This window comes from Pieris rapae, chromosome 1 (genome assembly GCF_905147795.1).
Source record: "Pieris rapae chromosome 1, ilPieRapa1.1, whole genome shotgun sequence".
In the NCBI taxonomy this organism is placed as follows: domain Eukaryota; kingdom Metazoa; phylum Arthropoda; class Insecta; order Lepidoptera; family Pieridae; genus Pieris; species Pieris rapae.
In genome coordinates this window covers 8153975-8179591 of record NC_059509.1, presented here as the reverse complement: position 1 = coordinate 8179591, position 25617 = coordinate 8153975, and the positions used below count along the sequence as shown (strand labels likewise).

The window sequence follows — 25617 nt, the reverse complement described above, 5'->3', positions numbered from 1 at the left end:
TTCTTAATATCATTATATTCTTACCTACTGTTAAAATACTTACATGATATCAGAATAAAATTAAGCATTCGTCGTTGTAGTTGTATTTACGTTTATGGTGCGTTCTGGGTATATATATATGTGACAATGTAACTGGGTACTGTCGTTAAAAAATAATAAACCATTATCTTTATGAAATGAAATCGTTTATTTGCTACGATAGTAGTACAATTAGATACATTAATTATAAAAATCCCCACAATCCGACACATATAAATAGGCATACAAATGTTATATTAAGTACTTTTATAATGTCATATAATACAAATATGAACATACTTTATTTATATCACCAAAACTTTAGTAGCTTGATATTGATTAAGTTTATACTGTAGAAATTTAATAAATCCTGATACGTAAAAGCAATAATTAATTTATATGTCAATATATAAATGTCAAACTTATTACAAATATTTTATTTAGTTACATTTTTTTAAACTCTACGTGCAGCAAGTGTAGAAATCCAGAGTGTTTGATCCTAAAAGTCTCTTTGCTTTAAGCAATAATATTGACTACAGATAATAAATGTCTCTCTACTTGAATATGAATTCGCTTTCAGTAATAAATTTCTTTTCTTTAAAGCAATTATCCAGCCAGTCCTCATAAACAATTTTTGAAGAAAGGTGACCCAATTCATATCTTTTTCCTCTACGGATTACGATATGAGTAGGATTCTCGTTAATAACACAAATTGTTGCGCCATACATTTTTGCTAATGTAGAATGTATTGAATATTCGACAAAATGTAATGTACATTTCCGTAAGAACGAGAACGGGTTATGTTCGCCAAATAACTGTTCGTCAATGTATAACATTTCAGACGCTGTAAGATATATTGGATCCTAAAAAAAAAAATTATTGTGAGACATATAGTGATACAGACACATCAATAAATATCACTAATAAGCAAAACTCTGTTGCAGGGTCAATAATTTATAACAACATGAATTTATAATTTGCTTATATATAATTGCGATAATTATGATAAAATTTGTACTGTAAGAGCAGGAGAAAACATCTCTGATTCTGTTGTATAAAAATTTTAACTGTCCAGACATTTGCACAATTTCTATCTACGGGGTTCAAACGCAAGACCTCACGATAATCACTACATCTCAGTGCATAAATGGAGCGGAGGGGGGATACAATTTTATAAAAAAATAAAGCACATGGGCGATAAGATTTACATTTCTAAATGTAACAACATACTTATTATTTTATTTTAACATATAGAAGAAGGTAAAAGTGTTGAAATTTCACTGACGCAATATTGTTTAAACCTTTAAGTCTGGGCCTCAGATTTCTGTATCTGTTTCGCGATAATTTTTTTTATAATAAGATAATTAATTCTATAAATATGATAATGTGCTCAAGTAGGTGATAAGCCTTTTGTGTCTGACACATGTCGACTTATTGGGGGTAAAGCCGGTTTCCTCGCGATATTTTCCTTCATCGTGCGGGCGAGTGTTAAATGCGCTCATTGGTGAAGCTGGTGATCGAATCCTCGCTAAGATTCGGTCGCTGACAATACTAGTCTCAACCAAATTTATGGTCTCTGGTGCTCACTAGATTACCATTACATAGCTAAGCTTACCGAATTGTCCATTTTCTTCAAACATTTCTTCAACGTTTCTTCATTTATTTGGTCTCTATAGTTGTCTCCAAATTCATCATAATCAAGACTAAGCTTTATTCTAGTTAAATGTTTGATTGACAACATGTCTAATGGTGAGAGGGAACATGGTTCTTCGGATTCAGGAAGAGATCGCAACCACGATGTACTAATTATATCGAATTTTTCAGTTTCTATTAATTTCCGAACCCGAAATGTTAATGTTCCTACAACACAACACCAAGTTTTTGGACCTGTAAATAATTGAATTATTACCCTCAAGCATGTAAATTAATAAAAACTAGTAGCACTTCACTGGCAAGTAGGTGATCAGCCTTCTGTGCCTGGCACACACTGTCGACTTTTACTCTTGTCAGCATAAGTAAGGAACTCAAACAAAAATAAAAGTACAGAAACGTATAATTTTTTTGTTAGAATCCTCAAAAATGCATTTCGTTTTCGAGCATAGACAATATGTGGATAGTATATGTAAAAAAGTATATAATTACCGTTGACGTAATCACCAAATAATAAAATCAAAGACTCCCCTCCAAACGGCCGCATATTAAAAAAGAAAAACTATAAGTACAAAAAGAAAACAATGACAGAGAAGTTGACACTCACCCGGATTTTCAACATGCTTTCCACCGTGCGACTCCACAATTTTAATCAGATCGATCTTCTTAAAATCCTCGTCATCAGAGAGAATGCATATTTCCCTGCCATCTAACGCTTTTGAAACGACATTAACGCCATCAATTGGTTTAGTGCGAAACTTTTCAGCAACTTGTATAATTTTTTGTGTTCGCGTTTTACGTGCTTTAATTACGACTTCGTCAATCTGATTTTCACTTATTCTCTTCGTACTTAATTTTACAACTGCATTTCTCTCCTAAAGTTAAATGAATATTACCTAAACTGAATGATACTAAACTACTATTAAATAAATTACACTGCAATTTAACTATACAATACTAAGGTACTGTTTCATAATGTCCATATAAGTTCCAAATAAGCTATTTATTACTTATTGGTAGGATAAACAGTATTTTTGCGTTTCATGACTCATGAAACGCAAAGTATCTTATTTGGAACTTTTATCTTTCGAATAATGTATGTGTTTATTCATTTATTTGTTTATTTATATGTTGCATAGCTATTTGATACTATATTCATACATTGTGAAACAGGCCCTTAAAATAATTAATCCAGTTGGACTTAACGGATAATATAAAAAATTTGAGAAAAAATTTAAATGACTTAAAATTCCTGTCAAGTTTATGTAACAGCAGCTTTATTATAATAGTTATTTCATAAAGTAGATACCATCTCTCAAAAAGAAGACCGATTTTGATTTAACTTGAACTGTAGCCTATGTTCCACTTGAAAAAATTGTGAATAAATAAATAACACTGAAATTTAGCAGATTTGCTTGGAAATCTAATCGCTGATTTATATGAGTTATAAGAAAATACGGTTTCCAAATGCTTTACCGCTACAAGTTTCTGGAACTCCTCTAAAGTAAGAACGTCCTTCACGGGTTTGTCCCTGCGGATTTTCATGACCCGAGGGAAACGCAATGTATAATCTGTGCCTGAACTACTGCTGCGAACTAGTTCCGTCGCTCTTACCTTAGCAAAGAAAATATTAAAACGATTTACAGGTTAAAAATAAACTAAAAAGATATGTAGATATTATGCTCGTTAACGCGTATATATATGGTAATGAACTGCAGAGAATACAAATATATAATCATATGAAAAACTAGTAAACTTAAAGTATTGAAGATTTATAATTTTTGTATAGAGATTTACTATATAATGTAAGTATCTACAATTATGAAAACCAAACGTTAATTTTAAGCAAAAAAAGTGCGCCAAAAACTATATGAAATTGTATCGACTCTGAATTACAAAAACGTCAACAAAATGCATTACAAGTAGTTTAATTATTTCAGGTAAAACTTTACCTAGGCTAAAATTCATCTCGTTTATATGTCAATTACTTAATTATAATAAGCCTTTTTAGATCAATTTTATTTTATGAAATTGTCTATCACCTCTAATACAATGGAAACTTCGGGCATGATCCAGAAATCCGGTTTAAGTTTATTAAAGTACAACGAGGAAGGTGGAGGTACTTTTTTGGCGGGTTTCCAATGTTGTTCTAAAAGCACACAGAGTTGCTCTCGCTCTTCAAACGTCAATCCCGAGGCTACAAGGCCCACTGATACCCACCGCTGCTCCTCTCCTAAACGATATTAAGCTATTGTACTAATAATTCAAAGGTTATTAAGTAATTATACAAACGCTAGTCAAAAACGACGTTTTTGTCAAGGTTAAAAGCTATAAGCGTTAGGATTTTTATTTTAAATCCAGCTAATCCCTAGCACTGAGTGGTCTTAGCCACAGATCCATCGGCATAATATGACCTACACATGCTTTGCTCATCGTATTAGAGTGTTAAAAGCTCACAACGATGGATAAATTCATTGTAGCACCGGGAATCGAACCTACTACATCAGGGATGAAAGTTGCACGCTCAATCAATTGCTCTTTTTATACAAATACAGTATGTTTTACGTAAAATATCTATATATATAAAATAAAAGATCTTTGCAATACTAGTTGTATGGAGGAATATGCTTTATACCAAAACTTAGAAGGGCTTTTAAGAGACAAGACAAATTCTGTTTAACACTGTACGAAAACAAGTCGCCAGTTATTTAAAATGCGTTTATCTTGCCCATAACTATCACGTTGCTTTACTTGTGAATAGAGTGTTCACAAGAAGGTTTAGTTATTTCAATCTACATTGGGAAGAATCTATATCCCATATATAGATTCATCCCAAACAGGATCAAATAGACGAGATCCAAAAAAAACATCAAAAACCGTTTTTAATATTAAAACTATTTAATTTTGCCATGCATGTATGTTGTGTCTGAAAAAATATAAATAAATACTTATAAGCAAGCAGTCAGATCACTTCAAGTGTAGAACACCACCCTAGTGGTGGATCTGCAACACCATTAGGCTGGAAAGTCCGTTGCCAGCCTTTTAGGTAGACTTTTTAGTTACGCTCTAATCTCGATAGCCTGAGAGTAGTGCGTAACAGTTCCGAAATATCGCGGACGGCCGTCTTCACAATGTGGTAATGCACCCAAAGTATCCCAACACGCATTAAATAAATAAATAAAAATAAAAAAGCCTTTTTATTTCCTACTTCTTCTTCTTCTTATTTATTTATTGTTATTAATATACTACTTATATAATATTTGCTACTATATATATCATATTTACTACTAGATAATATTTACTATTACATTATTTTATTGTATTATTAGCTAGCTTGGTTAGATTTTAGATACTTAAATAATATAATTTGTAGGAACCCCATTATTGGGTGAAGGCCTTAGGTACCTATAATACACAACTTACCGGAGCGATCTAAACAAGCGACGTGAAAGCTCTTGGCGCGACCTTGCCTCTTGTTCTCTGCTTCATCCGCTCCAATAACAACTAGGTCTAAATCTGTCATTGTTCCTTCCGTGTACTGCGAGAATAGTGAATATTTTTAAAAACCACACGGGTGCACTAAAAAACTAATGATAACAACGGGGGAAACAATTTGGAGTTGCAGTTTCGATGTATCCTTAATATCCAAAATTACAAACAATACCTACCACTAGAATAGCCGAAGGATGAAAGAAGGAAGGAAGCGCCGCCATTTTGCTGCGTAATGCGTTTAAAATTTAAGCAGCAGTTGTCGTTAACACACATCCACACATCATTGCTTACTTTTTATTTAGTCATTTGATATAGCCTATGGTTAAATAATAAAAACAATCTTTTAAATTGTAACACATTAAGTAGAATTTACCTCGGGTTTAACTTTATACCAGCCTACATTCCTACGATTGGCTATATAATATGAATTGAAGTCCTTTACAACGATACCTTCGTCTTGGTTTTCTATCGCTTTGTTCAAAGCATTAAGCACATCAACGCTGAAAATAATAGAAAAAATAATATTTTAAATGTCGTCCGTTCGAATACTATTCACCAAATCAACTGAAACTTTAAACTTGAAAATGTTACACCATAAATTATAAAAGGAATGTTATATTGTATGGCAAAAATTTGCGAAAAATGCGCAAAAAAAAAAGTATAATTACACCAATAATAAAAAAAAATGTCGAAGGAATTAGAATTTTTTACAATAGTATGGCAAAAATTTCTTTGTCCATCTTTTCGTGCTTTTTGGCAAGCCTTTTCTATTTCAAATTATGGTTGGTCGGGATGGGACTAAACATTAATTAGTTCAAATGCGAAATGCGTTGTGATGGTTTTGTTTTTGAGCGCGCATTTGTCTTTGCGCACACGTCTTTTAACTTACATATGTACCTATCTCTTGCGTTAATGGCTAGCGTCAACAGAGATGGGCGGTGACTGAATTGGCCTGGGCAAGATTATTATTTATGCCCGCTACTGTAACTTATAAATTAATAAGAATATATAGTGCAAAGTTTGAAAGATTGTACAAGCAGGCATCGCTTTAACGCCCACTATTTAATTAAATACTCACCTCGTTTGTAGTGCCTAATAAAACATTACATTTTTATTTATTGTACACTAATCTATTATGCGGCTGCTACGGTATTTTTTATCGATAGTTAAATAATTTCCTGCTAAACTATTATCATCAAATGTGTCTCGTTCATTTGCATGATTTCTTACCTATCTTTGACAATCTGTCTTTTACTATGCATTATAACACCCGGTATATCCATAAACAGAGAATCAAGAATCTCTAGTCTTTCTTTCAAAGTTTTACCGCCCTTGTCAGCCGGACCAATCAATGTCATGCCATTGTAATAAAGAATGTCAAACACGCAGAAGCATGGTCGGAATCTCGCGTTCTCAGTTATTTTCTTTACATCAAACGCCATTCCTAAAAAAAGGATCGAAAGAAGAAATTGCACTGTTTTCGGGGCTTCTGTCGTAAGTCGAACATTATTCGTTTAGAATTATGCGATAAACGAAAAAAAATTGTTACTTATGTACTAAATAACCTTAATACTAATGCCTAAAATGATAAAATTATCTAGTCATTTGGCATCGACTTATTCTCGTATATAATGGTAAACAGGAGGTGAATGATTGAAATTCAACTTCCACCCCAACTTTCTTGAAATTCTCATTGACATGTTCGTAATTTATGAAAAGCGTACAAAAACAAGAGCAATTTCTTTACCTTTGGAACCAAAACATTGATACTCTTTATGCCAACCCATCATTTCTCCATCAATTATGAAACTTGAAGCACTTGGTATGAAGCATTCTTTTAAAAGGGGAGTCAATAATCCGTTTGAATCATATGTTTTACCGTAGTTATTAGAATACTTGAACCCTTTTCTAGAAAAATACTCAAATATTCCATTTTCCATATGCATCTGAAATTATTTTCTTTTTTGGTTACAAGATGTCTGAGTCGTTTTACAAGTGAACTTCTTTAAGTAAATTTTTGCCGCGCAATAACAATTTAGAACAAGGTGCCCACTGAAGAGTTTCACCAATTCAACTTAGGGTGTTTCAATAAAAACCGTACCAATTCTTAAAAAGCTGAGAATTATTCTCGTTTGCATCCAGTTTCATTAAAAAGGCAATTCAACGGGTAACATTTAGGTCAAACTACGTAGGTACATCGTCTATACCTAAACTTTATTTCCAATCCTATTAGTAGATTATGGAAGCCATGCCGTTTCCCGGAAAAACAATAATTATTGGGACTGAGCACTGATGGAGTGTTAAGGAAAAATGAAAAGTGATAGGTACTTATCAACTTATTAGGAAATTACTCATTAGATTGCTAGACAACATAATCGAAGATGTAATATTATTATCTCAAACAGCTTTAAAGGACTGTACAAAGTAAGGGTTCTTAGTGAGGATTGTATTAAATAAATATTTTCTAAGTCACACATTACATACACGCTTTTTTTAATTAATATATAAACGAGTTATCCACTGTCCCAGAGCGATAGGAAGCAAAATTGCAGAAATAATTTCTCGCTGACAAAGAAGTTTTTGTAAAGCGCAATTGTAGTTAACAATAAAAATATACACCTGAAACCGTTCGCCATCAAACTTATCCTCAACTTGATATAACTTGTCTGAAGCCAATAATTGCGCAATGCGAGTGACATCCAACCTCTCGGAGAGCATGGGGCTAACTGCGAAAAAAACTTGCACGCCTAGCTCTATCGGCCGAGTGTCACCATCTCCAAGATCTTCACATACCTGCAAATAAACCTACATTAAATATATTTCGCGATCACCTTAAAATAAGTTATATATAAAACTGGGTTTTAGATATATATTTTTCATAATCCATAATGTTCTAAAACTAAAACGCTACCTACTTTGTTCAAATTACTGCAGCTTTCATACAATTCCGGTGCGTCCGGATGAAATGCTGCCAAGATTCGGTGTCCACTCATACCTAGTTTTAAGTCCTTCAGTATTATCCTTAGGAACCATTTCAGTTGTTCTGCTGTTAATTTTTTTATTGCATAGCTGAAAGCCTCGTCTAAAATATCTAAAAAATCAATAATACATATTTATCAGGTATTTAGACCCCAAAATAATTGATTGTATTGCAATTACAGTTAGAGCTATGTATCTGTAATGTAGGTATACGTAAGAATTCTTTTAGGTAATTATTGTCGATGATGTGTGAGTTTTTTTGCATATTCGACTTATTAACACATCTCGGCCAAGCTCTTTCCATATTCATTAGGTAAGTTGAACTACCGTCCGTTCGATTTAGACATAATATCATTTATTACAAACAAAAACACACAAAATAACAATAATCAAAGAGATAAAATCAAATAAAACACATAATTAAAGATATATAAAAGTTTTTTTATTTCTTTTCCCATTCGGTTCGTCTCAAGTAATTAATGCGTGTGTGTTGTGGCTGTAATTGGCCCTGGCTTAGCATTATGCTGAGGAACAGAATGTTCCAGAGCGGTGGTCATTCTGCCAGAGACCACAGCAGCTAGTTTGCGCCTCAGTCGCAACAAAAGAATATTAATACTTATTAGAAAATAATAATAATAATATTAGTAAAAGTTAGCAATATCAGTAATGAAGTCTTGTGTAATGTGGTGTGAAATAAATAAAATTAAAGATTAGAAATAATTGTGAAGATTTGATTAGATTAAATTTTTTTATGGGCCACGGGTATAAGAATTTTCACTTTCTTTTGAATCTATTGTATGAATTATTTGGCCGCATGGGCGGGACAGCACGAAAACTGGTAGCAACAAGTGTATACATACCTATGTATAATAAGTGGGGGAAAGATGGGGTAAGACAATAAATCGTCTATAACACCAATTTTAATGTATTTTTTTGGAGTGCTGGCATTTATATTATAACCGCGAGTTTCTTACGTTCCATACCATAGTCAAAGTTAGCCGCCCAGAGTGCGGGGAGTGTGTAAATTTGGATAATTTCTGTGTCGTGATTTTTTCATAAAATCTATTTCGATCTTACCCCGTGTATTTTACGCAAAACGGACCAAATTCGAGTCGAGTTGCGGAAATTGAGCAAACCTACCTAAAACCTACCCCGTGTATTGTAAATTTAATTACAATTTAAAGATAGGTGCGACTGCCAAAAAGGAATATTTGTTCTTAATTACGAAATCACATCAAAGTACGGCTCTAATTTAATTTTTAGTAATTTAGGAAAAATCTTAACTTTCCATCATTACCCAAAAAAAGATCACGGGGTAAGTAAATATAAAAAAAGTTTCGATCTAAGTGCGTTTCCAAGTGTCATACAAAAATTCAGTTGGTCTCAAAATTTTGCGCCCACTCACCTTAATATCTTTTAAATAAATAATGCACAATATTACTCACGTGCCTTATTTTCAACAATTGATGCTATTTTATCAAGTAGTGCGTTAACGTCACCTATTGTGAGATGTCCTATTTTTTGAGGTATTCTGTTCTTTAAGACTAAAAAGGCAATTCCAGCAAAATCACTATCATGGAAATTGTTTTGGACTGAGCGGAAATTAAGCAGTTCTTGAGCATCATGTGACCGTTTATTGAGTGATAAAACTTTTACTAAAAGAGCACCGAGCTTTGTTTCCTTTAAATTGTACGGATTTCTCTCACGATCTTTATCCGGCAACAACAATCTTAATATGGGAAAGAATGTTGCATTCTGGAAGTAAATAAATAATATAAACATAATGAATGGCGTATGTACTTACACCTTACGTCCTGCCCTAAGCAGTAAGTTTTTAGTTTTAAATGTATGTTAATACTGCTTACACATTTATACATACACACGTGCTACATACTTATTGCATATTAACTTTTAATCGTTTGTTTTATATTATTTTTCTAAGTTTAACGACTTAGCTAAATTACCAGCTGTTAAATAGGCATATTATGTATAATCCATATGTACCTATGGAGTGATGTCAAAGTATGAATTTGACAATTTTTGGGCCTTTTTACAATTTCCTAGAATATTGCTGATATAGTGTAAGTACGCAGTCCCAAATTTGCTAATTTTGATAATCAACTTATTCTTACCTTATTGCTTATAAGTTTCCCCGAATTTATTCGAAATTCGTTTACAAAATTGATCAAAATTCTATCTTGCTCATGCCTGTTTTTCTTCTTTTTATTTAGACAATCTAAGATTGCACAAAAATCACCAAATAAAACATTGTTTGCTGGTATTAACATGTTTAATATGTAATCCTAAAATAAACATTGTAAAATTAATTAGTGGTTTGGCTTAGAGTAACCTTAATATTATAATAAATTACATTTCCACACTTATTTAAATAACAAGATGCTGGAGCATAGTTTTTCTAGCCATGTCTGGTGAATGATCCTTATATAATATATACAAATTATATGCAGTTTCCATTTTCAAATTTATGTTTCCATGTGTGTTGCACACAGCTATAGGCTTACAGGCCAGCGCTTTTTCATAATATTCAATGGCTAAGTTATTAATATTAAGCATTTGGTAAAGTCTTCCCAGGTTATAATACACTTCTTGGTCACATTTTCTTAACTGCTTATAAGTCAGCATATAAGAAACACTTTGTAGAATTAAGTTATGGTGTTTATCAAATGTTTTTTGAGCTGCCATAGATAAAATTGTTATGGAAATTAAAAATGAAGAGATGGGTTCTCTAAACTGCTCATGGTACTCTAAAAAATATTTTAGGGCTACCAGATATCTTCCAGATAATAAGTAGTTGTTACCCAAAAAAAGATTTTTTACCCAACGCTCTTCTTTCTGAAATAGCCTAGTTACATATTTTGTATGAGTCATGTCTTCAAGTGAGTGAAGCACCAGACTCAATAGGTTCCATGTTCTATTTGTTGTACTCCTTTGAGCAATGTCTCTTATAAATCTAAACGCATGCACATAATCTTTGCTTAAAAGACAGGCTTGCAAAGCATAGAACTCTATTTTTCTTTTATGAGATTGTAAACTTTTTATAATTAAAGCACTATAGCATAATCTTTGCATTGTTGTATATTGCTTTAAATTAAATGATATTAATAGTAATTCTTTAAATAGATCCCATTCTTCAACAGGTGTCATTTTGAAGTTTTCATCTTCAAAGTGCAAGTCATTTTCATGAAAAGGATTTTCCCCCCTTATAGTCCGGAATTCATGAATTTGTTCTACTCCAGCTTTTTGCTTACAAGCTATCTTTAATTCCTCTTCATGTCTGTATTTAGTAACAGATCTGCATAACAAGGACTCTGCAACTTCCAAGTATTTTGCTGTCATATTATACTTCTTTAACACTTTACACTGTTCATATAAAAGGGTGGGACTTACAACATATTTATAATCTTGTTGAAGGACATTAATGGCATCTTCAATTTGTTCCTTTTTCTCTAAGATATGGAATAACTTCCTTCTTGCTTCTGGATGCTGAGGTGCATGTTTTAACACCTTGTAAAAAGCACTGACTGCCTCCTCTTGTCTGCCTAAATTTAAAAGGCAATCAGCATATTTTAACCAAACTGCACCAAGATCAAAGTGTGGTGTTTTAACTAATGGTTCCAATACTTTCATTGCCATTTCATGATATCCTACTGCAGAAAATGCTTCTTCAATATCCATATACAAATCACCAGCTTTTTCAACATCATTTGTTAAAAAATCATTAAGTAATGTCTGTACAAGATCTATAGCATCTAAATGAATAAATGACACTAATAACTTACATTTAAGGTCAATAGCTAAATCATTGGGAATGGCACATTTTATGTAGTTAGTTTGCTCTTCAATTTCATTAGAAGATTTCCTAATTGTCTGTATTTCAGCTTCTATATCTACTCCAACACTTGCTACAAATACTTCCAAGCATTTTTTAAACTCTTTCTGAGAAATTAAAAGTTCAAGAAAAATATTAAGATCCTCAAGTGTAAATAATGTAGGACATTTATTATAAGCAGCTAACATAACAGCATAGGCCTTTTCTTTTTCATTTCCATTATGATAAAGTGTAGTAGCTAATCTAGCATATTTTAATATAATTTTACCTTGAGTTGGTGGAAGACATGTAACTATTTTATGATAGCACTTAACTCGTGCAATTATCCACGTATTTAGAGGATACTTCATTTCTTCTAACTTACTTAACAAGTCTAGTCTTTTCATATGGATGTCAAAATTATGTGGATCAGCTTTAATAGCTTGTGTATAGCATATCATTTCTTGTTTTAAATCATTCTTTTGGTTAGATATAGCAGCTAATCTTAACCATTCATTGGAGTCAGTTGGTGATAAATGTGCTGCTAATAGTGAAAATTGCAAAGACTTCTCAACATCATGTTCATAAATTTGGGCAAGAGTTTGATAAGGTTCAGATGCAGTAGGTAATTGCTTAATTATTTCATGACACATCTTTTCTGCCATCTCAACATCACCCCTAACAAACCGTAAATTAGCTTCACCCATTAGACCAACTAAGGCTGGTGTCAAACGGGTCAGCCTACGACGTCTTTTCTCAGTAGGTACAGATTGTAGAGGCTCTTCATTCTTAGTCACGATTACCTCATTTTCATGTTCATCTTCATCTTCACCACTATACCATTCACTTGAATACTCAGCAAATGACATTTGCCCACTTAAGAACTTGCTAGTCAATTCTGTTTCTAGCTGCATTTTATTACTAATACCAACAGCCTGGACATCATTTTCGTCTTCCATGTTTAATTACAAAAACAACCCTTCGAAAAAAAATCTAAGTCCTTAAAAAAATACCTAGTGAGCATAAAATACCTCACATTTACTACAACTTAAAAATAATGATGAAGACGTTCCTGTGTACCTGCTTAATATTTTAACGCTTTATAATTTTATAAAATATGTTCTCTGTTATTCGCATAGCGCGGGGATGAAATTCCCTATCATTTTATGATATTAAACTGTCAAACTTATATTTTATAGAGATGACACTGTGACAGATCAACAAAACTGTGTACACACTATAGAAATTCTTTAATATAGCATTAAAAAAAAAAAAAAAAAAAAAAAAAAAAAAAAAAAAAAAAACGCGGGAAGCTTCGAATTTGGCGGGCGTGATTTTTGCTTGAATTTTCTGTAAAATAGTATTTTTAAAAATTTAGTGATCAGAATAGTTAAATATTGTATATATTTATAATTTGTATTATTATTTATATTTTTCTTCTTCTTTCTTCGAGTTTTGGTAAGCTTTTCTGAGTTTTATGAACGAGCTTCCGGACCCGGGGGGCACGGCGCCCCCCGCGGTTGCATTTATCACCATTTCGAATGAATCCGGTATGGATTCTGACTGTTCTTTGGCCTCCAAAAAGAAGCTGAAGCGCAGTCACAGACAAAATTTACATAAAGTTTGCAAACATTGCAATAAAAGAAAACGCAAAAGTACTACAGAACACTCTAAACCCTCAGACAGTCCTTCCTGTCAATGCACAGATGTATTTACTGAGACCACTGTGACACCACCAACCAACAATTTGCCTCCATCTAGTCCTTCCACTAATAAGACAACAATGCCTCTTCTTTCCACCGATATATCTTCTAAACCCACCACACAAATTGGTAGAGCTAGTTACGATGCCAATGACCACGGCCCGTTTGTGGTACATGTGCAGAAAGTACAGTCTGCTGATGATGATAGCACAGTTTTACACCCAGTTGTATTCGGGAGATTTTTAAAAAAATTTCTGTTTAAAAATATTGTAGATGGTAGTTTAAAACGTATTGGCAGAAATAAAATGACATTAACTTTTAGTAAATATACAGACGCAAACAGCTTTATAAATTCAAACTGCTTACCAACTAACAACATGAAAGCTTTTATCCCTACTTTCAATATTACAAGGATGGGTTTGGTTAGGGGAGTACCAACGGAATGGTCTCCTGAAGATATTATGGAAAACACTAACATACCCATTGGGTGTGGGGAAATTATAAAAATCAGGCGACTTAATTATAAAATCATGGTCAATAACTCACCTACGTGGAAACCTTCACAAACAGTTGTTTTTACATTTGATGGACAAGTTTTGCCTAAACGGATATTTATGTGTTATAATTCTATGCCGGTTAAATTGTATGTGTATCCCACAATTCAGTGCTTTAATTGTTGCCGCTTTGGGCACACCAAGGTCCAATGCAGGTCAAAGCCCAGGTGCTACAAGTGTGGTCAAGGCCACACTGGAGATACTTGTAATGTAGAGGAAGACCATGGTTCTTGCTGCTTATGCTCTGGGCTGCACTTTGCTTCAAGCAAAAAATGCCCAGAATATGTGAGACAAACAGATATAAAAGTAACAATGGCAGAGAATAGCTTATCTTATATTGAAGCGTCAAAATTACATCCCCCAATTTCGAAATCATTTGCTGATGTTGTATCCTCTCTCCCAAGTAAATCTCTTCCTGGTGGAAATACAGTATTGCCTGGTTCACCACCTCCACGTACAATATCTTATAAAAAAACAGTCTTCACTAAACCCAGAACGCCTCCTCAACACAGTAAAGGTTTCGATCATGTAGCACATGAGTCTCTTGTAAGAGACTACAATATGCCAGAGCCTTCTAATGGATGTGCATTACCATCATCGCCTAATGCAAATTCACAACAGACAATAATAGAGTTAATTACTACATTAATTAAATTACTTTCTCAACCTAATTTATCTATACCGTCCCACGCTGCTAATTTAATTAATTCCTACACTGATAATAATAATGGCCAACATGGACAGGTTAGTTCAATGGAACTGCCGCAGTATTATAAACAAAAAGCATGAAATTATACACATTATAAATAATTTTAATCCTTTTATTTTTTCTTTATCTGAAACCTGGCTAAAGCCAGATCAGGTATTCAAAATCCCTGGTTATTCTTGCTTAAGAGAAGACAGGGCTGATGGGTATGGTGGTGTATGCCTGCTCATCAGAAACTCAAGCATCTTTTCTTCCTTCCCTCTTCCTTCACATAGTAACAGCTTTTCTATCATTACAGCTATTGTTGATGGTATCTGTTTTGTCTCTGTATATGTCCCTCACCCCTCCTTGCAAATATTCAATGAAATTAAAAACTTAATTTCAGTTCTCCCTCAGCCTTTCATGATTCTGGGTGATTTCAACTCTCATCATACATCGTGGGGTAGTTCAGTATCTAATAGGTACGGGTATGAATTATTGGATATCTTAGACATGTATAACCTGTGCATTTTAAATACGGGTTCTCCTACTCGCCTTACAAAGCCTGGTGAAGTAATTAGTGCCATTGACCTGTCCATCTGTACTCCCAATTTAGCATCTTCTCTCTCTTGGTCTACTTTGTGTTCATCTTACAATAGTGATCATTATCCCATAATCATTTCATTTCCCTGTAAAAAAAATAGTAATATGTTTATTAAAAAGTCTCGCCTTAAACACAAAATCATAGACTCGAAATGGAGTCAATACAGTTTATTAGTAGAAGAGAAACTGAATAATTGCTCAGAAGATAATGTCACAAATAGTAATTATTTACAAGATGTTTTGTTAGAATCGGCTGATAGTGTTTTTCCTAGGAAAAAGCCGAGTAGTAATAAGTTGTCATCTCCACCATGGTGGGATGAAGAATGTACCACAGCTATTAAAAAACGCAAGGCAGCTGAGCTTAATTATCGCAATGATATGTCTATGGAAAAATACGAGGTCTTAATGAATGTAATGAAAGAGGTTAAAAAACTATTTAAAAAAAAGAAATCTGAGGGTTGGAGGAAATATTGTAGCTCTTTATCACCTGGAATAAATACTTCTGTCATTTGGCGAAATATCAAAAGATTCAGGTCAGCTATCAATCCTTCTAACCCGTCGTTGCTTCCTATAGAATTAGCTGATCAATTCCTTGATCGCTTGGCTCCTCCTTCTGCTCCAGATCTCATCCACTCTTCTACACAAAATAACTCTGATGTTGTCCCTTCCTCACTAAATCTACCTTTTACGTTATTAGAATTAAAAGGTGTATTAAATTACGTTAAAGACAGTGCTCCTGGGGAAGATGGGATCCCATATTCCTTTTTGTCTCACCTTGGCGAAAATGGATTAAATTACTTTTTAAATTTAATAAATAAAGTTCTTTTGACAAATGACATACCGCCATCTTGGCGAAGTCAAATAGTGCTGCCATTTTTAAAACCGTCTAAGATTCGATCTGATATTAAATCATACCGTCCTATAGTCTTGTCATCGGTGATAACAAAAGTTGTTGAACATTTAATTAAAAATCGGCTTGAATGGTATATAGAAAATAATAAATATCTGTCACCAACTCAGTTTGGATTTCGAAAAGGTAAAAGTGTGTGTGACAATTTAGGCATATTAGTCACGGACATTCGTAATGCTTTCTCAAATAAAAAGTCAGTAGTCGCAGCTTTCTTGGATATTAATTCGGCTTATGATAATGTTTTGTTACATATTCTAAAAAGTAAATTAGATAAATTAAAGGTTCCTTATTTTTTAAATAATTTCATTGTAAATCTTCTATCAGAGAGGAAAATTATTTTAGATGTTGGCGGCCCTTACATGCCTAGTAGGCTGGTATGGAAGGGCTTGCCACAAGGGTCTGTGCTGAGTCCTTTATTGTACAATATTTATACACATGACCTAGAAAACTCTATCGGAGATTCAGTTAGTTTATTACAATATGCCGATGACTTGGTTATTTATGCCTCTGATAAGTCTGTAAGTAATGCTGAACAACGTGTCTCGTCCTCTTTATCTTTTCTAAAATCTTGGATGGATGCAAATGGCCTAGATCTGTCTCCCTCAAAAAGTACCGTCGTACTTTTCACTAAATCCAGAAATCCTCCCTCACCAACTATAAGATATGATTGCGATAATATATTACCCGTCAATAATCAAGTAAAGTTCTTAGGAGCTATACTTGATTCTAAACTAACAGGTCAACCACACTGCGAATTTGTGGTTGGTAAATGTGAGCGACACTTGAATATGCTGAGATGTCTCAGTGGAGTTTGGTGGGGTGCTCACCCGGCCACATTGAGGTTGGTGTATAATGCTGTCATTAGAAGCGTTCTTGATTTTGGGACCTTTTTCTTAGATCCAGGTAATGTAGCAGGCTTTAGAAAACTAGATCTCATACAGTCTAGGGCTTTGAGGATTGTTTCTGGTGCTATGAAATCGAGCCCGGTTAATGCTCTGCAAATAGAATGTTGTGACCCTCCATTAAACTTAAGGCGTCAATATCTGTCAGATAGATTCATTTTTAGAACTGCCCAGTTCCATAATCATCCCCTCATTTCCAAACTGGAATCTCTTTCTCAAAAATTACCCTCTTCACATAAACCTTTACCTTGTCTATTAAAAAGCTTTCTGAAATTTAAACAATTACAAGCCCCAACTCATTCCTTTTATATCCTTCCCCTATTTAGCTCTTCTTATGATTCTCTACTTCTTTCTCCTGAGATATGCTTTTCTATTGGCATTGAAAAATCTGATTTTAATGCCAATGCAAACTTTAATTCCAATGTCAATATGAAATGGCCTAACTGGCATCAAATGTATACAGATGCTTCTAAACACTCCAATGGGTGTGTTGGTGTTGGAGTGTACCACAAACAGTACAACATAGTTCAGAAAATTAAATTACCTCCAGAATCATCGGTCTTTACCGGTGAATGTTTTGGACTACTAAAAGCTCTTGAATATGTGCTGTGTTTCAAACTCAAAAAAACCGTTGTATTTACCGATTCCTTAAGTGCATTACAGAGCTTAGCAAAATTTTCACTTAAACTAAACCCATTCTTTCATGTTATATTTGAATGTAGGAGAAAGCTGTTGCAATGCCAATTACACAACTATTTAGTATCATTTTGTTGGATACCTAGTCACTGTGGTATCTCTGGAAATGTGAAAGCTGACAGTTTGGCTAACAGTGCTACTGTGACCGGTGACGTATACCCGTACAAGAATTTTGGCCATGATCTTGCTGCTTTGCCCGGCATATATCTCCACAAATCGTGGGATATGTGTTGGGAAAAGAACGGCCGAATTAAGGGTCGTTTCTTGTATGCTATACAGTCTTCCGTTCCCAGGAAGCCGTGGTTTGCCAAATTGTCGCTTGGTAAAACTGCCACTTCTACTATAATCCGTATGCGTCTGGGACATAACAGCCTTCCAGTTCATTTGCACAAACTCGGTATCGTAACTAGTACCGCCTGTGAGTGTGGCGAGAGCTATTCTGACTTGAATCATGTTTTCTTTTCTTGTCCTAAGTATGACCATTCTTCCTTATATACTTCTTTAGTTTCTCTGTCCGTTCCCCTTCCTACCAATATTTATTTACTTCTTCGAGATTTAAATCCCCTTGTATATAGTATTATAAGTATGTTTATTGTAAATAATAACATTAAACTATAATTTTGATTTTTTTCCATTATTAATTATTCTGATTTTTTGTAAATTTATGCGCTTTCAATTATTTATGTTATGTCGCGATTGGTTTCCTTAGTTTTTTCATTATGCATAAACTGTAAATAATTAAAACAACGAATTATAAAAATCCCATACTTGACGCTGGCTAATGCACAAACAGTGTTAGAGCCAAAGGGAAAAAAAAAAAAAAATATAGCATTAAAGATGGCCACAGATAAGTCCCATGACCTACAATAAAGATGATCTGATCAAAATCAAATCAAACATCATTTATTCATGTAAGTAACACAATGTACACTTATGAACGCCAAAAAAAGAAAGAAATATACATTGAATGCTTCTATTTTTACATTTACGGCCAGTTCACCAATCAAGGGCGTAGAACAAAAGAGAAGAACTGACAATAAACTCTCTGCCACTCTCTGTGGCCGCTACTTGTGGTGACTGGTCGTACTTGAATTCGTTTATGCGGTGATATTAGTTGTTTCGACTAAGTATGTATTTGTGTGTTGTTTCCACGGGAAGGTAAGTGCGTGCTCCTATTTCACCATGCCTCCTGTTGATAGAGAAAAAAATCTTTGTTTTTAATTTATTAATCTTTATTACTTAAGATGCCATATGGAACTTGGTGTAATGGTTGCAGCTCCATACAAAAGTTGTGTAAAAATAAAAACTGGCGATTGAAAAGAGTGGCGGAGAGTTTATTACGAGTTCTTATCATCCGTTCTACACCCTTGATTTGAGAACTCGCAGTAAATGTAAAATTAGAAGTATTCAATTTATATTTATTTTTTGACGTTCCTAAGTGTACATCATGTTACCTACATGAATAAATTATTTTTGAATTTGAATTAACAGGTGTGATGGATTTCGTCGTTTCACTTTAAATAAGAGCGAATTGTCATCAGTAAACACTACTACAAGTACTATCTCGTGAAGCTGCTTTACAATAATTGGTAGGTCAATTATATAGACGAGGAATAAGAAAGACCAAAAATGAATTGCGATATACCCATAGTAATAGACGATTCCTGTGATATAGCTCCATTTACAATTTTACCTTTTGAATTCTATCGCTCAAGTATGTTTCTATAAGATTTAGCGCTTTTTCGCCAATGCCATAGTGTTGAAGTTTTTTGACTAGGATTTCGTGATGGACACAGTCTTAAGCCTTTGATAAATAGCAAAAAAGTCCAATGGCATCATGAGAATTTTCCCGAGCATTTAAAATCTCGGAAATTAATTTAATGCTAGCATCGGCTGTGGAGCGACCTCTCGTAAAACCATAGGTACTGCTGGCTATGCATAAGTTTATTATTATTAAAATGTATCAATAATTGATCATGAATAATTTTTTCAAAGATTCAATGCAGGCAGCACAGATATTGGTCTAAAATTTGTGGGGTCAGAAGTGCTGCTGGTTTTGAATAACGGTGTAATTTTACTCAGCTTTATCTGGTCTGGAAAGACTCTACAATCGATACATTCATTAAATATTATAGCTAACTCTGAACTGATAGCATCGATTACTGATTGTAAAATGAATGCAGATACACCCCAAATATCTTTAGTTTTTTATTTATTTTTAGCTGTTCAAATGTTTCTATAATATAATTACAGCTATTGCGGCTATATATAAACACATGATTGTATAAAGGAAAATTCTTTTGCAATAATAAAAGGGCGGCCGATGGTGAAGCATTTAGAACGCTGGTTAAGTTTATAGAATGTTAGTAAAAAACTATTCAATTGTAGAGGCTTCTTCGAGATCCAAAATAATGACTTTGCCGTTTATGTTCACCTTAGGCTTAGGGCATTGGTTACTACGCAAAAATGTCATTTTAAATAGGTACATATTTTTTTATAAATTGTCTAACCGATCATCTGTTATAGGAATTGTGCATATTTTGATGTTTTGGATCTTTACATTTAAGTATTTGAAATTCAAACAATTGACCAGAGTGATCAGATTAAAATTTGTTGATAATACAGCCGTTGAGAGTAGGTAACTATATTATGTACTATAGATATTGTAAATAAATTGTTAACCTAGTACGTACAATTATTAATTAAATTATATGATTATTATTAAATTTTAAAACTCGTTTAAGATCGTTGAGCTTTAAAAAGTTTAATGGCAATGGGATTAACTACGGTACAAATTGTGACTTTCTGTTATAATGTTCTTTTGACCACCAAACAATGTAGAAGTTAATCGAAGCATCTGCATTACGTGGAAACAATAATGGCCGTGAAATAATTTCAACTATAATTTAAAACGTATTAAAGTGGTTTTAGAGCGGTGTTGGACACGCTGAAACGATATCTAGTTTAGGGCGAAAGAAGCTTTGGTAGACCGATTTGAAGATAAGAGGATGATCCAGTAGATAGCCTGCACCAAACTAAAACTAGACAATATTGGAAGAGAAGGCACAGTCAATATGGGATTTACTCTCAAAAAATGATTTCTACTAACGCATAAATACTACTTATATAACTACAAGTAATCCATTGTACAATTTTAAAGTAAATAGGAACATTTATAAATATTTGTTTTAAAAAAGAAAATTAAATTAAAGGCACTACTCATAAGGTACCTATTGTATTTTTATATTCCTACTTTGCGCATCATAACCTGTGTATTCAGTATTGTGTGTAATATGTAGTACCTACATATAGTCATATAGACTGCATTAAGAGTCTGTGTCTAAAAAGTAGTTTTGTTTTTGTATTTTGTTTAGACATAATATAATCCTTTTAGATTGTTGTGATATTTATCATTCTAATGATAGTTTACTACTTTTTCAGTTGCAAAAATTGCAAATCTGAAACTTAGTTCACCTTGGCTTAGTAAAGTTTATTAGCATGTATATTGCATTGTGATAGCGTAAATTCACCATAATACGTAACTTTACATATTAGAAAAAAAATTGTTCAATGACCTATTTAATAAAATAATTTGGTATCAGAAATTTTTGCCTTGCATCACAAAACTCCTCAGGTATATATTATAACAAATAAAATTGTATAATTTTGCTTTTACTATTTGTATAACAGACATTATAATGTTTACGCCTGTATCTTATTTGATGCTAATAATTTATTCGTTTACCGATATTTTATTTATAGTTTGAATTAGTTTAGAAAAGAATTTGCTCAGCCAGGTAACAAAAATATACTGTGTGAACAGTATTGAGTCACGTACCCTTGAACAACTTTATATTGCCATATTTAGAAGTCTTTAGTAATGTGCAACATCATGCAATGGAGTTTTGTATATATAAGATATTTGCGCTTATATTTAACTTAATTATAAATTAACTAATTCATTAATAATAAACAAATATATTATTTAACAGCTGTTCAGGCAATATGTGTGAAATTTTAAAGGCTTTGCGAGACCCACTGAATGACATAGAAAGTGATTGTTTTAACAACACAAATGCTGAAGAAATTTTAAAGCCAGCTGAACCTTCTTTATCAGACATGCCAGTTGAGGTATGTTTTTTCTTTATAATACTAACAATGGTATTTAAAGTAAAATAAGCTACTTCTTAAAACAAAATCTACTGTTTACAGATAATTTTAAAAATATGCTCATTTCTTGATTCACGTTTTCTAAAATACTCATTTAGTAAGGTGTGTCAGAGATTTGAAGATATATTAGCAGATGATCATCTCTGGAAATATTGGGTCCAAAATAAAATGAATGGCTGTTTCCCAGTTATACCTAATTTACAAATATATGAGGAATTTGAAACAGACTGGGAGGAATTATGTGTAGAATTAGACACGGAAAAAGAGAAATGGTGTGATGTAAAGAACACTACAAAACATATTATAGCTAAGGATGCACATTATGCATCTGTGGATGCAGTTCTTCTTTTAAATGTAAGTAACATAACACATAATGGTGTGACCACATTTTATGTAATTCAAGTTAAATCTTTATATAATAATATTTCTAGAAAGGGGGTGTTTGTGTGTCTGGTGGAAGAGATCGAAGTTTGGCATTATGGAATGTTTTAGAGATGAATCCTGAAGCTTCGGACTTAAAACCTATAAGAATGAGACATGATGCCCATGTAGGTTGGGTATGGGATCTTGCAGCTGATAATGTTGACTGTGCTTCCATTTTGTATTCAGCTTCATGGGATAACACTGTGAAAGCCTGGGACTTGGCTGCAGATTTTAATTGTGTTGAAACATTCAAGTAGGTAATTGGAATTTTCCAAATGTTTGACTATTTCCATTCAAATTGCTTGTAGACCAATAACACCTTTTTAGGCATTAGAAAATGTTATTTGTAATCAGTTTTTTTACAAATCCTATGTAAATACTCACTTTTCATGAATTGAACAAATTTCAGATGTGGAATGTCTGCTTTATCTGTTGTTGCATCTGACAAAACTGTCATGGCTGGTCTATATTCAAACAAAGTACTGTCTTTTGATTTTCGATCTGGAGGTAATCCAATAAGTTCTTACAAAGCTCACAAAGGGCCTGTATTGGCTTTAAGTTCACACAAAAATATGGTTGCCTCAATTAGTGAAGATAAAACATTAGCTATTTGGGATAAAGTTGCTGGAAAAATTTTGAAAAATAATATTAAAATATCCCGAGATAAGCAATATCCTGTTTGTATAAACTGGAGCTCGACAGCTATGTACATAGGTGATTCAGTTGGATTCCTTCATTTATTTAATCCTGAAGACTTTACATTTGTAAGATCTCATACAATATGGGGTGCAACTCCTGTTATGGAACCTAATCACAAAATAGCAGGATGCTATCAAAGTAATGGAAATATAATTGTTTGTTCAGATCAAGGGCAAATAAAATTTCTATATAACTGCCATCCACCTAAAGAGTATAGCACCATTGAGACAAGCACTGTTTCTGTGACAAAGGTATATTTTTAATATAATTTGTATTACAATAAAATCTGTTTAGGTCTGGGACCCAGGTTTCTGTGTCTGTTTCATGATTATTTGTTAATCTAAATCGACAAGTAGGTGATAAGCCTCCTGTGCCTGACGCACAAAGTCGACTTCTAAGGCAAGCCAGTTTCCTCACGACGTTTTCCATTACCGTTCGAACATATGTTAAATATGCAGATAAAAAAAGAAAGTCCATTAGTGCATAGCCCGGGATTGAACCGATGACCTCTGGGATGAGGGTCGAAAGCTGAAGCCACTAGGCCAACACAGCTTAATTAAATTAAAACATTTGTCAATAGCCTGTTTGTTTAATTTTGTATGTATATATAACAGAATTGTTTTACTGGCTTAAACAATTGAATGTAATAAAAGGTTACTTTTTTTCTTATAGTTGCAATATATGAGTGGTGTTTTAGCTGTTGGTACCTGTGAGACAGCACTTGAATTCTGGATACCTAATACTTTTAACATTTAAGGACATTGCATTTTTTACTAACAAATTTTTGTAATTTCATGGCCGCTTATTCATTTTTGTAAACAAGAAAATAATATATTGAAATAATTAAATTATTAATTCATTGTATTTCTACACAACATTATATATTTGATTTTCATAGTTGTTATATAATTATAGTAACTACCTTTGAAGCGATGATAAAGTAATTTTAGTAACAGAATTTTTTGCATGTGACATTTCACTACCCCACTACTGCATTTGTATTTGTAAGTTACAGTGTTGTATAAGACCAATTTTATTACGATTTAGATAGAGAGTGTGAGTGAAGTTTATAAATTTAGCTGCTTAAGTTTTTAAATGGGCTCGTAAGAATTTCAACTTAAATGAACTAAAGGAATTAATAATGTAAATTTTAACATATTTAAAAGATTACCACTACTACTTTTTCAATACCGAGTTCGGAGCTCGGAATACGCCGAGTTTTAATATGCGATGTACCTCATTACTTATTCTTCAACCCTAAAACTCTTTCATATCTGAAGAATATATTTTTACGTACTTTATGAACTCCGGATTAAGGTTGTGGAATTTACTTTTAGAGGAACAGATTGTTTCGACGATAAGCTTCTTTAATTTATGTTTATACCCTGTCTTCTGTGAAATACCTACATACTTTATAAGCACTTATACTTGTCTTCTGTTGTATTCCTAAAAAAAAACTTCTGTTGTATTCCTAAAAAAAATGATCGTTGTTCATCTTTTAACCCAACTTTATTATGTAGCTTTATGTTGGTTAAATCAAGCCTTTTATTTAAACTAAATTTTAACTTTGTTGCCTGGGAGAGATCGTTAGTGAGTAATGTTAGAAAAAGCGTTGCTTTAATTCTTAAGGTATAATTGCATTGTATAGTTTATGCAACGAAGTGTTTTATAAATAATAATGGGGGTACTACTAGCTAGGAGAATAAACTTCTGGGCATCATACAATTTTCGAGAAGGATTCAATAACATCTCATCTACATCGGGGCAAATGAACCAGGCGTCACTAGGTGGTGTTGTGTTTGATATAGGTAATATCTAGAAGGATGTTATCCAACGTCAACGCTTTGAAATAGTATTTGTCCTTGTCGCCTCTCGATGTTTTAAAGATTTAGACCTGTCTTCACTTGGGCTATTCGTAGACTGATGACCATCCACGATTGGCTGTATAGATTCTTTAATAGCGGCATCATCCGAATTGTCCATCTCATTGAATCAGCTATATTATATTGTCTACTAGCTATACTATATTGTCCATTTAATCAGCTATATCATTTTTCGAAATAGTTGCTTCCGCTGAGATCATGTTATTTAAAGAATTCAACGCTCATAATGCCGACTGACTCCGCTCAGCTATCACCGATTATACGGGAATATTACTAATGACCATCATTTGGCCAAGACCTGAAACAAACGGTACTCTCGATTACGAGAATCCTAGATGTTGCCATACGTTACATCCACATGATTACGAGGTATCCGTAGAACCGTCTATAGAATGAACGTATCATCATGTCAAACTAGCGG

The 25617-nt window shown here is 33.2% G+C and overlaps 2 protein-coding genes across 5 annotated transcripts; one reads left to right on the top strand and one right to left on the bottom strand.

The window, feature by feature from the left end:
• Positions 1 to 264: 264 nt before the first annotated feature.
• On the bottom strand, positions 265 to 13163 carry LOC111003841 (DNA ligase 4). 3 transcript variants are annotated; one of them, XM_022274563.2, is made up of 14 exons: positions 13011 to 13163; positions 10272 to 10442; positions 9585 to 9894; positions 8076 to 8251; positions 7780 to 7953; positions 6908 to 7106; positions 6391 to 6604; positions 5534 to 5660; positions 5092 to 5206; positions 3711 to 3901; positions 3145 to 3282; positions 2276 to 2543; positions 1634 to 1905; positions 265 to 881 (listed from the first exon to the last, which is right to left on the bottom strand). In XM_022274563.2, exons 2-14 carry the CDS (start codon positions 10425 to 10427, stop codon positions 573 to 575), a joined length of 2649 nt encoding a protein of 882 aa, XP_022130255.2. In that variant the 5' UTR covers positions 10428 to 10442; positions 13011 to 13163; the 3' UTR covers positions 265 to 572. The 3 variants fall into 3 exon arrangements, with proteins under 3 accessions (XP_022130255.2, XP_022130254.2, XP_022130257.2); XM_022274562.2 differs by having other exon boundaries at positions 13049 to 13153; XM_022274565.2 differs by lacking the exon at positions 10272 to 10442 and having other exon boundaries at positions 269 to 881; positions 11476 to 13150.
• Positions 13164 to 21225: 8062 nt separating this feature from the next.
• Positions 21226 to 24210, top strand: LOC111003874 (F-box/WD repeat-containing protein 9). Of its 2 annotated transcripts, none has more exons than XM_022274617.2 (6): positions 21226 to 21247; positions 22014 to 22152; positions 22234 to 22545; positions 22623 to 22867; positions 23024 to 23564; positions 23986 to 24210. In XM_022274617.2, exons 2-6 carry the CDS (start codon positions 22027 to 22029, stop codon positions 24067 to 24069), a joined length of 1308 nt encoding a protein of 435 aa, XP_022130309.2. In that variant the 5' UTR covers positions 21226 to 21247; positions 22014 to 22026; the 3' UTR covers positions 24070 to 24210. The 2 variants fall into 2 exon arrangements, with proteins under 2 accessions (XP_022130309.2, XP_022130308.2); XM_022274616.2 differs by lacking the exon at positions 21226 to 21247 and adding an exon at positions 21337 to 21655.
• The last annotated feature ends 1407 nt before the right edge of the window (positions 24211 to 25617 follow it).

Coding starts and splice junctions, on each gene's coding strand:
- LOC111003841 (XM_022274565.2), bottom strand. CDS start 12,927: ATGGAAGACGAAAATGATGTCCAGGCTGTTGGTATTAGTAATAAAATG. Junction 7,954..8,075: donor GCTGCAGTAATTTGAACAAA/GTAGGTAGCGTT, acceptor GTTTATTTGCAG/GTATGTGAAGATCTTGGAGA. Junction 882..1,633: donor TGAAGAAAATGGACAATTCG/GTAAGCTTAGCT, acceptor TTTTTTTTTTAG/GATCCAATATATCTTACAGC.
- LOC111003874 (XM_022274617.2), top strand. CDS start 22,027: ATGTGTGAAATTTTAAAGGCTTTGCGAGACCCACTGAATGACATAGAA. Junction 22,868..23,023: donor AATTGTGTTGAAACATTCAA/GTAGGTAATTGG, acceptor AACAAATTTCAG/ATGTGGAATGTCTGCTTTAT. Junction 23,565..23,985: donor GCACTGTTTCTGTGACAAAG/GTATATTTTTAA, acceptor TTTTTCTTATAG/TTGCAATATATGAGTGGTGT.